Source organism: Typopeltis vanoorti, chromosome 4, assembly GCF_054136105.1.
Source record: "Typopeltis vanoorti isolate ZY-2024b chromosome 4, IOZ_Tvanoo_1.0, whole genome shotgun sequence".
In the NCBI taxonomy this organism is placed as follows: domain Eukaryota; kingdom Metazoa; phylum Arthropoda; class Arachnida; order Uropygi; family Thelyphonidae; genus Typopeltis; species Typopeltis vanoorti.
In genome coordinates this window covers 51,787,075-51,803,731 of record NC_143552.1, presented here as the reverse complement: position 1 = coordinate 51,803,731, position 16,657 = coordinate 51,787,075, and the positions used below count along the sequence as shown (strand labels likewise).

General features: G+C 35.2%; 1 protein-coding gene across 1 annotated transcript in view; it reads right to left on the bottom strand.

Annotated features, from left to right (window-relative positions):
* Positions 1-16,657, bottom strand: part of barr (non-SMC condensin I complex subunit H) — a 346,268-nt gene that overhangs the window by 218,853 nt on the left and 110,758 nt on the right. Inside the window, exon 6 of the mRNA XM_090391808.1 lies at positions 13,385-13,446. Coding sequence (XP_090247934.1) covers positions 13,385-13,446 — 62 coding nt within the window. The remainder of the gene's footprint in view (positions 1-13,384; positions 13,447-16,657) is intronic.

Sequence of the window (16,657 nt, the reverse complement as noted above, 5' to 3'; positions counted from 1 at the left end):
TACAAGAAATCTTTTTAAAAATTGACTTCTGCTGAGCCAGCGAACATTACTGTACAACAGAAGCTCCCTATCATCATCTGCCTGTAATTTAAATAACTGCCGTTGCAGGGCTTTTCCTCGAACAGATTTCTCGAACAGAATTTACAATTTTAAATGTAATATCCAAAACAACTTTTGTGTTTTATCTTTTACTACACAGTACTTGTTGGTGAATAATACAGTGGCACGTTAAAAAATCTGGATATTTGTCATCGTTTTTACATAATGAAATGAAGCCTGATTTATTACCTACCATTTCAGGAGCAATATCAGTAGTAATAGACACAAGTTTAAAAAGCGGAAATTTGTGTTGTTTCACAAATTCATCAAATGCCGAAAAAAAGGTCTTCTCCCTTAGTCCTTCCCAATAATGGTATAATTTTCAGAAGTTCTTCTTTACTTGAATAATCTTGAAATACCATGCGAATAAATATCATTAACTGAGCAATATCAGTGAAGTCGTTTGATTCATCAAATTGTAATGAAAACACAACACACTGGTGAATGTCTGACATTAACTGAGTATTCAGATCAGCACTTAAAATTTCAACTCTTCTCATAACTGTTGTTCTGGAAAGTTGTAAATCTTTAATATTCAAAATGATTTCATTTTTATTTTTAAAATCAGAAAATAAAGATTCTGCTGCTGCAAGAAACAATTCTTTTATTAACTCTCCATCAGTAAAAGGCTTTTTTGCTTTTGCTAATAAATGACACACTTTCAAAGATGCAATAGTGACTGATATTGGTTTATTTATTACTTTCGAAATCATCTATTATTGTCCAGAAAGTCCTGCTTTTAAATTTATAATTTTTGATTTACGTATTTTGAAATTTTGGGGAAAATCTTCACCATATTTTGCATGTAGCGATCGAAAATGTCTCTCAATATTACATTTTTTTGGAATTGCTACAGATGAATTACAAATCAAACAACAACACTTTCCATTTACCATTGTAAAGAAAAAATCTGTTTCCCATGCCTTGTGAAAATGATACGTCTTCGATTTCTTTGATAATCATGATTATCCTCAAACTAAATGAAACGCATACGATGTGCTTTTGTTATACGTCTACTTTTGCAATCCAGTTGTTCCTGCGACATTGCAAACTTTTATTATTATTTAACTTTGTATACTTGTAATTTCTATTAATTAATTGTGATATCTTTTACTCTATATTTTATTCTCCGTTATTCTAATTTGCATGCTTACTCTCTCTCAGAATCTCTCTTGTTTATCTTATTACGTGCTTGATATTTTTATCTATCTTTCGCATTACGAGTCTTATGCCTAAGATATTAGAAAATTTATTTAAAATGAGACTGCGCCACTAATATCTTTGATTAGCAAAAAGAACTCAAATATACGGCTGGTAGATTTCTCTTTCTCTAACACAAATTCCTACATTAAAACTTTCACAAACAGTCATGGTCTATTCTTTTTCTTAATTTTACGCTTTGGCCAACTCACTTAGATTCCTGCTCAAAAAGTCCGATTTATTTTAGAAACAGTGCAGTTGTAAATAAACAAACAGGTAGCACTCTTTTAATAAGAAAGTCAAATGACAATTATTTACATTACTATGAAATATACACAATTTTAACGTCAGGGAAATTGCTTTCTCTATCCATCTATAAAAACTCTTTAGCAAAAATTAGAACCTTCTTTCTTCAACATTAAATACTTTCTTTAACACATAAGGTTACCTACTCTCAGTTTACAAATTTTTACTTATTAATCTCTAAGCTTACTCGTAAAGAGGTTACCTAAATCTGTGTTAAGTTATCTTTACACATTTGATATCAACCTCTAACATGCCAATTGAATCTCTTATGGACATTTCTTAACACTATTAAATATATATCTTAAAAGTCTTTCTTGTATCAACTATAACAGGAATTATATAAAAGTTTTGAACTTACAAAGGCTCTGTCTGTATCTCACATTCAGTCAAAAGTCAAAAGTTCTATGGCAATTCTTTAGTCTCAGATCCTCTTCAGGAAATTTTGGCTTGGCTGCATCTCATCGAGACCGTAGCGGGCTGTGGGTTCATTCAGCTCCAGCAAAAGGTTACTCTCCCTCAGCAAAAAGAAAAACTTACGAGCAAAGGTGCTTTGGGAAATTTGCCTTGCCTTTTCTCCTCTGCTTGGGCTCACTGAAAATGCCTGGATGACTGCCTTCTTTTTCTGCTGTTTCAACAGCTAGAACTGCCGCCAACTGTTAACTGGATCCCTCTCTGGCAGGGAAAATTTCTCTGGCAATTGGAACTCTTCCTTTCGGCAATTTGAAACCATGTCTGCAGCCTAGAAGTAGTCTCTCTCTAGTGACATCTCGAACCGAGAAGCTCCTTTCTGGAAGCGGGAAACTCCTCTCTCAAGCAACGTGGATCCTGGCAGTCTCTCTGACGGCGACTCTGGACCAGGCGGCTTCCTCTCTAACAGCAATTCTGGAACCTGGACCCCTTCTGCTTGCTTCAGTCCCTTTTTATTAGGCCTCCTCTGAGACCTTGCATGAAGTTTGGCAACCCCCCAAAGAATTGGTATGAGTCTTTCGTCTTAAGTTTCAAGTTCAGCACGCCTTTGGTTCTCCTCTGCTTTCTTTTGATTGTAAGTTGTCGGCCATCGGAAAGTTGTTTGAACTCTTTCTGCCTGACTTCGAAGATGTTTACACTTAGAGTCTGCAAGCCTTTCTCATACATACAAGTTTCAATAACAATCTTTCTAATGCCACCATGTACAGATTCGGCGACAAAAACATTGCCTTTGTTTTTAACACTCTGACATATTCTTATTAAAGCAGTATATACAGTTAGCTTCAAAAGAGTTATTTACGAAAACATCTAATACAAGCTATACTGAGACAAACAAATTTTATTTTTTTACAATATTCACATGGGTATATTCTTAATATTCTTATGGATATTAAGAAATGTCCATAAGAGAATCAATTGGCATGTTAGAGGTTGATATCAAATGTGTAAAGATAACTTAACACATTTGACCTAAGTAAAAAATCGGTGTACTGTGCTTTGGAATATTTAATATTTAATCTACAATCGAGTTTTTACACTTTGCTTATAATCGTATTCACTCGGCTCACTGTTTCTGTTTGACTTTCACTGATCCAAATTAATTCATTTACTCGGACTTATAAGAAAATTACTGATTTGACAATTTTAACGAAAAATAAATAAACAATAGCAATACACTTAAAGCGAATTAAAAATAATAAATAATAATGATAAATAAAATATTATGTTTTCAGTTTTAATTAAATTTGTAAGTAAGGAGGAATACACAAGAGATCGACCAAAAATTGCTCCACAATCAACAGGTTGAACACCCCTGGTTTACACCACTGCACTCTAGCTGCCTTTTGCTTGGAAGTCATAAGCAGCTTCATCTTAGGCACATGTGACTTAAAACCCAATTTGTGAAGTCATCTCAACATTGTAGATTTACACAAATTCACACTTTGGAAGTGGTTTTTCTTCATGATATTCTTCAATCTCCTCTCGTCTCTTGATGTAGTTATTACTTTTTGACCTCTATTGCAGCAATTATTTCGAAACTCCGATTATTAGAATACTGTCTTAATACTCTACTCACACTTGCTTGAGAACATTCGATTCCATAGCTATAAACTGTTGAAATTAGCTTTCTTTGAGCAGAGACACCATACGAAACTTCTTAGCTTCTGATGTCACTCATTCAACCCATGTTTAGCAAATGATTAACTGAAATTCGTGCACAAATGATTCCTCAAACACGAGTCAGTCCTGCAGCTACTGAATATGCTCAAAACTAATCAGTAAATATTTGGAATATTCTAATATTTTGGAACACATTAAAAATTATTCTAATTTTGTGAATGTTTTCAAATAACAATTTTCTTATAATTTATAATATGTTTTTATGTGTTTACATGGTTATATAATCTACAAAGTACATAGATTTAGATGATGCTAATTCATATTTGGTGATAATTATTTTCTATGCAATAAATTAGAATAGCAAATCATTTAACACATTTTCTTTCATTATTCTAATTTTTTTTTGATTTGGAAGTGTAATATTCCCAAGTCCTGGAATAGACCTGGTGATTTGCCTTTGCATTCTCTCTCCAATGTTTCTTTATCACCAATATTGCCAGACAACCAGATCTATGAACAGAAATCCAAATGAGGCCTAATTTCTGCCATATACAGTGGAACTATCAGCAGTTTTTTTGGGTAACCCTTATAACTTTCACAATGTGCCACCTGAACTTCAAGTACCTATCTGTTAAGATCCCTCACATCTTCCAATATGCTAAACCTCCTTCCATCTTCTCTGACCAAAGTGCATAAGTTTGCACTTGGCAACATTCAAATAACTCCACTTTTGAGCCCAAAGCACCAACCTATTCAAATCCTGTTGTAACAACAACAACAACAGAACTTCCTGACATTCCTAATTTAGCATCATCAGCAAACAGCTTTAGGCAAAGTAACTCACTGGCTTCTATTGGTCAACTATCAATCCCCATCCTGCTCAATTTTAATGGTAGTTTAGCATTTGGTATTTGATTAAATGCTTTAGCTAAATCCAAGTAAATCACTGTATCTCTCCCTCATTCAATACACTAGTCACCCTATTACAAAATGTAATCAAGTTACTAAAGCACAACCTCTCCTTAACAAATACGTGCTGCTCTCTCTCAAAAGATTTCCATTCTCATCAATTCAAGTTTGAATTCTATCTCTAACCAGCCTCTCTAACACCTTCAACACTACACTTCATATATTATACTTGCCTATAGTTTGATGACTTAGATTCATCAGCAGTGGCACTATTTTCCCTTCTTTCTGCTCTTCTAGGACTGTTCGTGATGCCAGATTTCTGTTGAACAACCAAGTCAAGAGCTGCCAGCTCTTTCGCACATTCCTGTAATGTGCATCGTGGTATCCCCATCCACTCCCACAGCCTTATTAATATCAAGGTTATTACTTAATATCTAAACACTTCCCATAGCAACTTTTCCCTTTCCTTCCTGCAATTCCTTATCCCGTCATCAAATAATTTGACTCTGTTGGACCCAAATAAGGCCGTCCCTGAATCCCTATCTTGCATTTCTTTGTCCCTTTTCTCATGCCAATTCTAATACTTTACACTCACAGTCCAGCCACTTGTTTTGGTTTCCCTGACTAGCTATATGCTCTCCTCCTATCATCAACAATCTGCCCAGTTTCACACTACTGCTCTCAATGAAATGCAGGCAATCTGCAGATTTATTTATTCCATACATTCACAAACAAGTCCTCTCTTCCTGCAGATTCTAGCTATCATACCATTCATAATCATTGCTCTTCGCCTTAGCTCTCTGCTATCATACCTTGGCAACACACTCTGCATTCTTCATGCACTACTTCATTCACACTTCCTTGCAAATCATTTGTTCCAACCAACACGGTCTAGTCATCTGCATTTCCTCTCCTTCCTACAGTCTCAGTCATGCTTTCTATCATTGCTCCTAATAGACATACTTTTGACACCTGTGGCATATTCCCATCTTGTGCCATAGAGTTCCCCCCCATACAACACTGCACTACTTTCTGCTATTCCATTGCAATCATTCATCTTTGCCTCATCTGACACTGGCACCTTCTTATACCTCCAACTGCCAATATCTTCTTTAAATATCTTATCTCACTCTGCCCACACTTCAATTCATTCCTCAACTTTACCAGTTCTTTGCTAATATCCTCACTTGTGTTAATATCTTTCATACTAACTTCTTTACTGTTCTTAATTCATTCTTCTACCATTCCACCACCTTTCACATCTTCTCCTGACTTATTACACTCTGCAATGTCATTCACCACATTTCTACTACACTACTTCTCACTTTCGCTACTCTCATATACTACTATTGACTGTAGCATATCACTCACTTTCAGCAGATCACTCACTTTTTCATTAAGTGAGTGATCTGCTCATCTTCACTATCAGATGAGCATTCAATCTTCTCATTACACTCCTACTACCATCACCTTTAGTCACTGATACATCACTACCTGTCAACTCCACATTCACACTTTACATACCACTTTCTATTCCACCTTAAATATTCACAATTTATCAACATAATCCAATGCATACACATAGCACACCTTGTGTTTCACGAAACAACAAAAATCAAAATTTAACAGATGTACAGACAAAGCTTCTGCCATCTTGATTTGATGCTGGTCGGTATACCTCACTTGAAGTCAAAGATTTTATAACAAATACTACAAGTGCGCAACTACAGTAACTCTTACACATAAATACACACGGAGATATCTACAACTAATTAGTCAAAAAAATCTTATCTGAACCTGGAGCCATCTTTCACAAACCTACCAGCAAATCACCACTGGTGGCCCTCAAATTGCTGAAATATTTTACTTATACTATGTATATTCACAATGAAAATGCAGTTGATATTTTTTGTTTGTTTGTTTGTTTGTTTCTACCTATTTTTATTATGTCTTTTTATTGCTAATTTTTAAGCCAAATTTGTTGAGCTAGGTTGAATACTTCTTATTTTGATATCAGGTTTAATACCATATTCTTAACATTATAACCTTAGAACCTATACAGACGATGAACAATAGCAGTGGAGATAGTGTACCTTGTCTTACACCTGATTTTATATTAATCTTCCTATATCTCCTCCAATTCTAACTACTGAATAGCCACAACTTGTTCTTCACAAGGTTTCCTTTCTACAATATTCTTAGCATCTTGTCAAGTATGATAAATCTTACCTGGAACGGTCATAATGGAAATTGCTGTAAGTCTCACATTTCATTTTATGTCTTTTTTATAGGTGAATATGATGATAGTTCTACTGCAATCATCTGGAATTCACTCTACAGAGCAGGCCTTTAAAATTTTGCAGTGAATCTGCAATGAAACCTTTTGTACCTCCATATTTGAACATTTCTGATCACTGGTGAGCAAGTTTGTAGTGTTTTTAGAATGAATGCTATTTGGGTGGAGAGAATGGAGCAGGTGATAGTAGAATAGAGTAGATAGTATTGACGGTAGACAAGAAAATATTACTATCAAAATTATTATTGAACATGTAGTGATGAATACTCAAAAGAATGAAGAGGGCCTCAATAAGAAAATAGCATGCTTTTATGTAATCCTTCACAGGAGAAGGTGCAAAACTGAAAACTGCAGAAACATCGAGAGATTAGCATAGCTAAAGATAAGAAACAAGACTGTGTGAATATATGACAGAAATGGGGTAAGGAGAACATTTTCTACAGAGATTCTATGATCACAGGAATACTTAATGAAAGTATAGTAAAATCTTGTGTCCTTGGTGCAAAAATTAATAATATTACTGATGTCAGGATGCAGAAAGGTAACATGAAAATATTGGCTGGTACTAATGACCCGAAAGGTGAGAAGTATTTTATGAGAGATCTTGTTTTGCTAATCTTTCCTCTCCCATTCTGATTAAAAGACCATACCACCTGAGATTAGCTCTGATACACATTACTGAATGCTAACAACATCAAGTTCTTTCCTAATATAATGCTGCCATTGATGCCACTGCGCATTTCCCTAATCTTTCTCAGAACTCTCTTATCTGTGATCTCCAGTTACTCATCAAGTATTTTATTTCCAGCCCAGCTCTCAGTACCATAAGTTAAAACTGGTTTGAACAGTCCTGTATACAGCTAGTTTAAAATTTTGACTAATTTCTCTCTTATTCATTTTAAATTTATTCATTTAACTTCCTACCATACCAGCTTTGCTAATTCTGCTGTCTGTTTCCATATTTAATTTGTCATCTTCACTGAAAATTGTGCCTTCAGGTTCTCCATTCAGGATGCAGTCAACATTTTCAATGTTTCTGCCTATTTTCACTGTCTTCATCTTTTTAATGCTGATTTTAATACCAAATTTATTACCAGTTATTCAATTTAGGGAATCCAGCATACTTCTTAAGTAAATCCAGTAGGATTTACTTAGAAGTATAACATCATCTGCATAAAGGAAAAGAACTGAGATTAACATCTCCAATATCATTTTCCTTCATAATATGATTAATATAGATGATGAATAACAGTGGAGATAATGTGCAACCTTGTCTCACACATGATTTAACATGTTGCCTTCCTGTACTTATTTCAATTTTAACTGCTGACTTACAACTCAAATATAGACTAAGTATTGCTTGATATAATGTCCCATTTACACCATAGAATTTTGAATAGCTTTTCTCTTGGCACCTTGTCATATGCCTTTTCCATATCTATAAAACTTAAATACAGATATTTTTTATATTCACATGAATTCTCCACTTTTTTTTTAAAGTGGAAATTTCATTCTGACAACTTCTATCTGGCCTGAATCCAGTTTGTTCTTCTCCAAGCTTCCCTTCCACAATATTTTTAGCCATTTCTCACTTGCATAAATCTTGCTAGAAAATTCGTATGGAAATTCCTCTGTAATTCTCATATTTCCATTTTTATAGATGGATACTATGAGAGCTCTATTCCAATCTTCTGTAGTTCGACCTTCTGACCAGGCCCAATGAATTACGTAGTATAGCCACTGTAAAACTTTTATACCTCCATATTTGAACATTTCTGGTCAAATATCATCTACCCCAGCTGCCTTTCCACATTTCAAGTTTTTGATGGCTTTTTCTACTTCAAATATTGCTATGTATTCCTGACTGCATTCCTGTTGAGTGTTTTCAACTGTTATGCTGTCACTGCTTATTTAATTTTGCAGTCATTCAAATTATTCAAATATAGGAGTCTACGCAGTTAGCCTAGTGGCTATGTGTTTTGCAACCATATGCCTGGGGAAGGAGTGTCCTAGGTTTGATTCCCGTCGATGACGTGAGGAGATTAAGGATATTCCTCAGTCATAGCCAAGTTAGCCAGTCTCGGGCATGGACAGCAGGATTTTTCCCCCGGTTTATCTGGGGGTTTTCATCCTGCAAGCAAGCAAACTGGTCTCGTGAACACACAGATACAGTCATGAATATCACCCTTAGGGGATGCAGCAGAGGAGTGACGAACTTGTTGCATTAATAAACCAGTAAACACCTCATTAGGAGGGGACTCAACCGGTCCCCTCCTAATGAGGATGAAAAGGACAGGATAGAAATTTTAGGGGGACCAGTAAATTTGTCAGCCTGGTTGGTTGAGTGGTTAGTGTATCTGCTCTCCAGCCAAAAGCCTGGGGCTCAAATCCCGCTATGGGCATGGACGTTTGTGATTGTCTGTGAAAATACTAGTGGTGGTGGTGGGCAGTAGATGATGTTGGAGTAGATGGTAGTTGTGGTTCATTGTAGTTGATGGACTGAGTGGTCGAGACAGAGAGCTGTAGAGTAGGTGCCATCCCTCGATGAGACTTTGGACTCCCTGGAGGGATCACGTAATAATAATAATAATTCCAGACATTCTTTATCTTCAAGTTTTCTTGTCCCCTTTGTCATCTCTGATACTTTTTATAGTATTTTTTCTCCATTGCTAAGCTTTTTCAGTAGCCTCCAGAATATTTTGCCACTTTCCTGATATTTATCTTCTATATTCTTACTGAAGTCTTCCCATGACTTTCATTTAGCTAGTTTTATACACTGCTTTGCTTTCATACTTTTTTTGTATTCTCAAGGATAACATACTGCCTGAAACTTTTGATACACTTTCTTCTTTTCCTTCACCTTCTTAACTTCCTAAATTCATAAGGGAATTCTAATTTTTCTATTCTTGTGGAGAACTTTACCACATGCTTCTCTTGCTGAATCAATCAATGGTTTCTTCATGAATCTCCAAGGTTTAGTTCTTATTTTAAATCTCTTTCTTTTTTTTTTTAAAGAATGTTTGTGTATTTGAGTCTACACTTCACCTGTGAAAGCTGCTGAACTTTGATTCATTTTAAAAAACTCGCTTACACATTATTCTTTTCAACATGCAATTTAACTTTATCCTGTTCAACACTAAATAGTGATCACTTCCAATTTCAAATCCTCTGTATACTCTTGTATCCTGAACCAGTGGGAAAACATTGCTATCAATAATGACAAGACTTTTGTTATTTCTTGCATCTTCTCTCCATGTGAATTTGTGGACATTTTCTATTGGAACATGGTGTTAATAATAACTAGTCTGTGTATTGAACAGAAATCCAGCTGGGTACTTATCATTAAGTTTTCCCTTGTCTCCAAATTTTCCCCAAACAAATCAATATGTCAGGAATTCATTTCTTACTCTGCTGTTTAGATCTTCATTCAACAAGGACCAGCTTTTCCTTTTCTTTATATCAGATGCCTTCTCTAATTGTGTACAAAAATTTTTCCACTTCTTCCTTTAGTAGAATGTTCTACAGGACCATAAGCACAAATAAGTTTCATTGTCCACTTTCTATATTGATATTTATCTATACCACTCTGCTTGATTTGACTGTCAATCAAAATCTTCATGTTCACTGTTGAAAGCTATAGTTGCTCCTTGATTTCCCTTATTACAACTCTCCAAACATATCATCTTATATTTATTATTTAGCAGAAAATTATCTATTGTAGTCTTCTTTGTTTTAGTAACCCTAGTTATATACTGATACAGTACACCTCTAGTGCAATTCAACTTTTTTTTTATGTTCATACTTCTTATGTTGATGGCGCCTACTTTCAGTTCTGCTGAGTTTTTTCTAGTTGCTGAATTTTCATTGTTAGCTTGATTCCCTGATGAAAACAGTCCCAGCTATCGTGAAATTTCACGTACCCTTATTTTGTTTTTTGTTTAAGCCAAAACAGAAAACAATTTTGTTGACTAAGTTCCAAACTGCAGGCCATTACCTTTCACTTAGTATCTAGGTGTATCGGATGAGTTGCACTATATGAAGGTGAGGACTGGACATTAGGACAGAAGTTCTGGTCAGTTCTTTACATTTCTTAATGTCTACATGGAAGTTTACTGCCAGTTAACCACCTTTCAACCTTAAATTTTCCTTTCCTTCCCCCAAAACCAATCAAATCAAAAGCAACAATGAATTTCTCCTAACTGTTGAATGGCTTGGGTACAAAGGTGGTTGATTATGTCTGGAAAATCTGCTATGGATTGAGAAAGGCAGAACTGATAGTGCTTGTCATGAATTAGTTGGTGGAACTCCAGGGGAAAAGTTGGCAATTGCCAAATGAATACACACTTGATATTATATGCAAAAAAAAAATATATCAAAATTATATAATTAAAATACTCACTATAAAAAAAAATACTAAAAAGAATGTAGCCATAGAAGAATTAAGAATAAAAAAGGCAAACTGTCTCTTACATTTTATTCATAATTAGAAATGAAAGAAATTAGAAATTGGATTAATCATGTTCTCACATCTTGCTTAAGGGTCAAAGCTGTATAACTGAGAGGAGACCTCCACATAGCCTTTAAAGAAATGCGGAGAACCGACCAGGGCTTCTAACCTAATGTCCAATCCTCACCTTCTCGTGGTGCACCCTGTTAGGTATCTACCTGGATACTGAACGAACAAGGATGGGCTGGCAATTTGGGATTTAGCCAACCAAATTGTATTCTTATTGGCTTAAACCAATATACAAAATGATGGTACCACATGACAAAATTTAATTCCGGCTGCGACATTTCCACGGTTAAACAAGGTTAAACGCTGTTCGCCCTGGAAAAAAAACCGTTGTTTTTGCCAGGGCGAACAGCGAAAAGTCAGCTACTGGAACAACTCTGAAAGCACACCCACAACTCAACATCACCAGCGTTAAAGATCGGTACTATCAACATAGGAAACCTGAATGGCAAAGAAATGGAGCTAGTTGAGGAATTAGATAAGCACCTGATCGACATTATAGGGGCGACTGAAATAAAAAAAGATAAAAACTGGTGAGATCTTTCTGAGCAATAAATACAAAATGTTATATTCAGGCAATAACAATCAAGGAAGAGAAGGAGTGGCCATAGTATTCAACACAAAATACGAGGCTAATCTTCTTGAATGGCAGGCAGTCTCAAGTAGAGTGATGAGAGCAAATATCAGAATGGGGAATTGGACAATGAGACTTATTTGTGCCTATGGTCCCACAGATGGTTCCACAGAAAATTCCTCCACTTCTACTAAGGTAGAAGTGGAGGAATTTTTTGATGCTTTAGACGAAACACCTGATACAATGAAAAAGGAAAAGTTGGTCCTTGTTGGGGATCTAAATAACAGAGTAGGAAATGACTGTCAGACACAAATATATTTTGGGAAAATTTGGAGAAAAGAGCAAATCTAATAATAATGGCAAATACTTGTTGGATTTCTGCTTAGGACATGGACTGGTTATTACTAACGCCATGTTCCAACATAAAAATGTGCACAAATTCACATGGAGAGAAGAGGCGAGGAATAAGAAAAGTCTCATTATCTATGTTATTGTTGATAGTGATGTTTTCTCCCTGGTGCAAGACAGCAGAGTGTATAGAGGATTTGAAATTGGAAGTGATCACTATTTAGTCTTCAGCAGGATAAAACTGAATTTCATATTGAAAAAGAATAACATGTAAGAAAGTTTTAAAGTGAATAAAAGTTGGTTTTTAGTGAAGATGGTAAATTAAATATGGAAACAGATAACAGAATCAACAAAGCTGGTATGGTAGGAAGTCAAATGAATAAATTCATATGGAATAAGAGAGAAATTAGTCAGAACACTAAATTAGGTATATAGAAGAAGACAGAGTTCAAACCAGTTTTAACTTATGGATTTGAGAGCTGGGTCAGAAGTAAAACACTTGACCAAAGACTAGAGACCGCAGATATGAGAGTCCTGAGAAAGATTAGAGGCGTGAACAAATGGCATCAATGGAAATATCACATTAAAAATAAGGATATTAGGAAAGAACTTGACATCGTCAGCATCCAGGAATGTGTTAGCAGAGCTAATCTCAGGTGGTATGGTTATTTAAACAGAATGGGTGAGGAAAGATCAGCAAAGCAGGTATTCTCTGCAGTTTGGCAGAAAAAACGACCCAGAGGAAGACCAAGATATAGGTGGATTGATACGGTACAAAGTGCTTTAGACGACAGAAATATAAGATCTGATAATGTTGGAGTCTTGACAAGTAACAGACTGATTTGGAGGGAAATTGAAGATAGGAAGTTAGTAATGATGTAAATTTTTCATGTAGTACTATCATATCCTGTACACTCCTTGAGAGTACATGGCAGGAATTTGATGATGATGTTCTCATTTCTAACTTTTTCCTAATATAACATGAAGTTCATTATAATATAATATTTAAATCAAAATGTTACAATTTTCACCCTCTTAGTCTAATGCTTACTCTTTTCTTCCTTACTGGCACTTTTTCAGCTTCCTGAACATCATCAAAATTTTTTCCTTCTCCTAAAAATTTCAATTATTTAATTAGATATAAAATTTATTAATGAAACAAAATAATTTGCTAACAGCATAGCTGACTCTCAAAATATCTAACTCACACCACAAGAATAATGCTGCAGTAGATAGTTACAACAGTTATGGAAATAAAATCAAGATTAGCTAAGGTAATTAGAAGCATTTTGGAATAATAAATTGCTAATGACCTACAGAATTAAAATAAGAATTTTAATTCTGGAAGTCATTATAAAATCCATTTATGGTGCACATTGAATTATGGGTGTGAGACATGGACATATACCAAATCCATAATAAGAAAATCACAGGCCTTTCAGATGTGGTGCAATAAACAAGCACTGAAGATTTAATGAAGGGATCAAATAATAAAGAAGACATACTGAAGTTAATTAATGAGACCCAAAGAGCATCCACAGAAGACCCTATAAAGAGAAAGTTCCAGATGGCAGGTGTTGCATTATTAAGAGGATCAGCAGGGAAAATGTCTCTGGAAATACTGGAGGGAAAATTAGAGGGAAGGTCTCCTGGTAGATCAAGAATTTCTTAACCCAAGGGGTTAAGAAATTATATAAAGAAATGGATGAGTAATAAGAGCTATTATGAGATTAAAAGGATGGAAGAGTAATGGATGCTCTAGCATACTATGATTGCTAACCTCCAAATCAGAGAAGATATTCAAGAAAAAGGGTAGAGTTTACTACAATGAATTTCTTTCAAAATATCAATGTACTACCTATATAAGTTATATAGCTTAAGTGAGGACTTTTTGAGTCAGTAACATTAAATGAGGTTGCTATAATAGTGTCTGTCAAAAAGTAAGAGCTAAATGCATTCTATGTAATACATTTATTAATCAAGTCAATGTCTGCTTTAATATGATCCCATTACTTTTATAGATCAAACCCATATCTCACTAAACAACATCAACAAGACTCATTAACAACAGCTATGTAAAATATTTCCTATTCCGTCTTCCATTAATGCTTTAGGGCCCTGATCATCTGCCACAGCAAATGACATATTTATCATCATCATCAAATTCCTGACATGTACCCTCAAGGGGTGTACAGGATATGATAGAACTACATGAAAAATTTACATCATTACTAAATTCCTACCTACAATTTTCCTCCAAATCAGTCTGTTAGTTGTTAAGTAACAGAAACATTAACATCTGATAATGTTGGTCAACATGATGTTGACCAACATTAACAGATCTTATATTTCTATCGTCTAAAGCACTTTGTACCGTATAAATCCACCTATATCTTGGTCTTCCTCTGGGTCGTTTTCCTGCCAACCTGGCAGAGAACACTTGTTTTGCTAATATTTCCTCACCCATTCTGTTTAAGTGACCATACCACCTGAGATTAGCTCTGGAAATGCATCCCTGGATGCTGACAATGTCAAGTTCTTTCCCAATATCCTCATTTTTAATATGATATTGCCATTGATGCCATCTGTTCACGCCTCTAATCTTTCTCAGGACTCTCATATCTGCAGTCTCTAGTCTTTGGTCAAGTGTTTTACTTCTGACCCAGCTCTCAGATTAATAAGTTAAAACTGGTTTGAACACTGTCTTGTATACAGCTAATTTAGTGTTCCGACTAATTTCTCTCTTATTCCATATGAATTTATTCAATTGGCTGCCTACCATACCAGCTTTGTTGATTCTGGTGTCTATTTCCATATTGAATTTACCATCTTCAGTAAAAATCGTGCCTAAGTAGCTGAAATGTTTTACTTGTTCCACAGGTTCTCCATTCACAACACAGTTGACATTTTCAATGATTCTGCCTATTTTCATTGTCTTTGGCTTTTTATTGCTGACCTTCATACCATATCTATTACAACAGCTATTCAATTTAGTCAGAGAATCTTGCAGACTTGTAGCGGATTTATTTAGACGTATAACATCATCCGCATAAAGCAAAGAGCTGACATTAACATCTCCAATTTTGATATCAGGTTTAATACCACTTTCCTTCATAATGTGATCCATATAGATAATGAATAACAGAAGGGATAATGTGCATCCTTGTCTCACACCAGATTTAACATTAGACCATCTTCCTGTACTTCTTTCAATTCTAACTGTTGATTTACAACTCAAATAAAGACTAATATTGCTTGATATAATGCCCCATTGACACCATATAACTGTAGCGTATTGAATAGCTTCTCTCTTGGTACCTTGTCATATGCCTTTTCCAGATCAACAAAACTTTAAATACAGATCTCTGTTATATTACCATGCTTTCTCAACTATTTGTCATTAAGTGAAGATCTGATCCTGACAGCCTCTATTTGACCTGAATCCAGCTTGTTCTTCAACAAGCTTTTCTTCCACAATTCTTCTCAACCGTTTCTCAAGTATACTTGCATAGATCTTGCCAGAAACACTCAGCATTGAAATACCTCTGTAGTTCTCACATTCACTTTTATTTCCCTTTTTATATATGGGTACTATGAGAGCTCTACTCCAATCATCAGGAATTCTTCCCTCTGTCCAGGCCTTCTGAACTATGCATGGCAGCCACTGCAAAACTTTTATACCACCATATTTCAGCATTTCTGGTCGAATATCATCTACTCCAGCTGCCTTTTCACATTTCAAGCCTCTGATGGCTTTTTCTACTTCAAGTATAGATATGTATTCCTGACTGTATGCCTGTTGAGTGCTTTTTTATCACTGTGCTATCACTGCTTGTTTCATTTAGCAGTTTTTCAAAGTAATTACTTCATACTTCAAGGATATCTTTTTCTCCCATTTTCATGTCACCTTTATCATCTCTAACTCCTTTTACAGCACTCTTTCCTCCATTTGTTAGCTTTTTCAACAACCTCCAGAATATCTTACCACCTTCTTGATATTTATTTTCTATGTTCTTGCCAAAGTCTTCCCATGACTTTTGTTCAGCTAGTTTTACACAGTGTTTAGCTTTTTTACATTTGTCTCTGTATTCTGTAAGAGTAAAAGCTGACTTATTTGCCAGGAACTTTTGATATGCTTTCTTCTTTTCCTTCACTGCCTCTTTAACTTCCTGTGTCCACCAGGGAGTTCTGATTTTTTTATCCTTGCAGATAACCTCACCACATGCCTCTCTGGCTGAATCAATCAGGGCTTTCTTCAAGGCTTGCCACTGAATCTCCAAGGTTTGGTTCCTGTTCTCAAACTCTTTCATTTTTTCTTCAATAA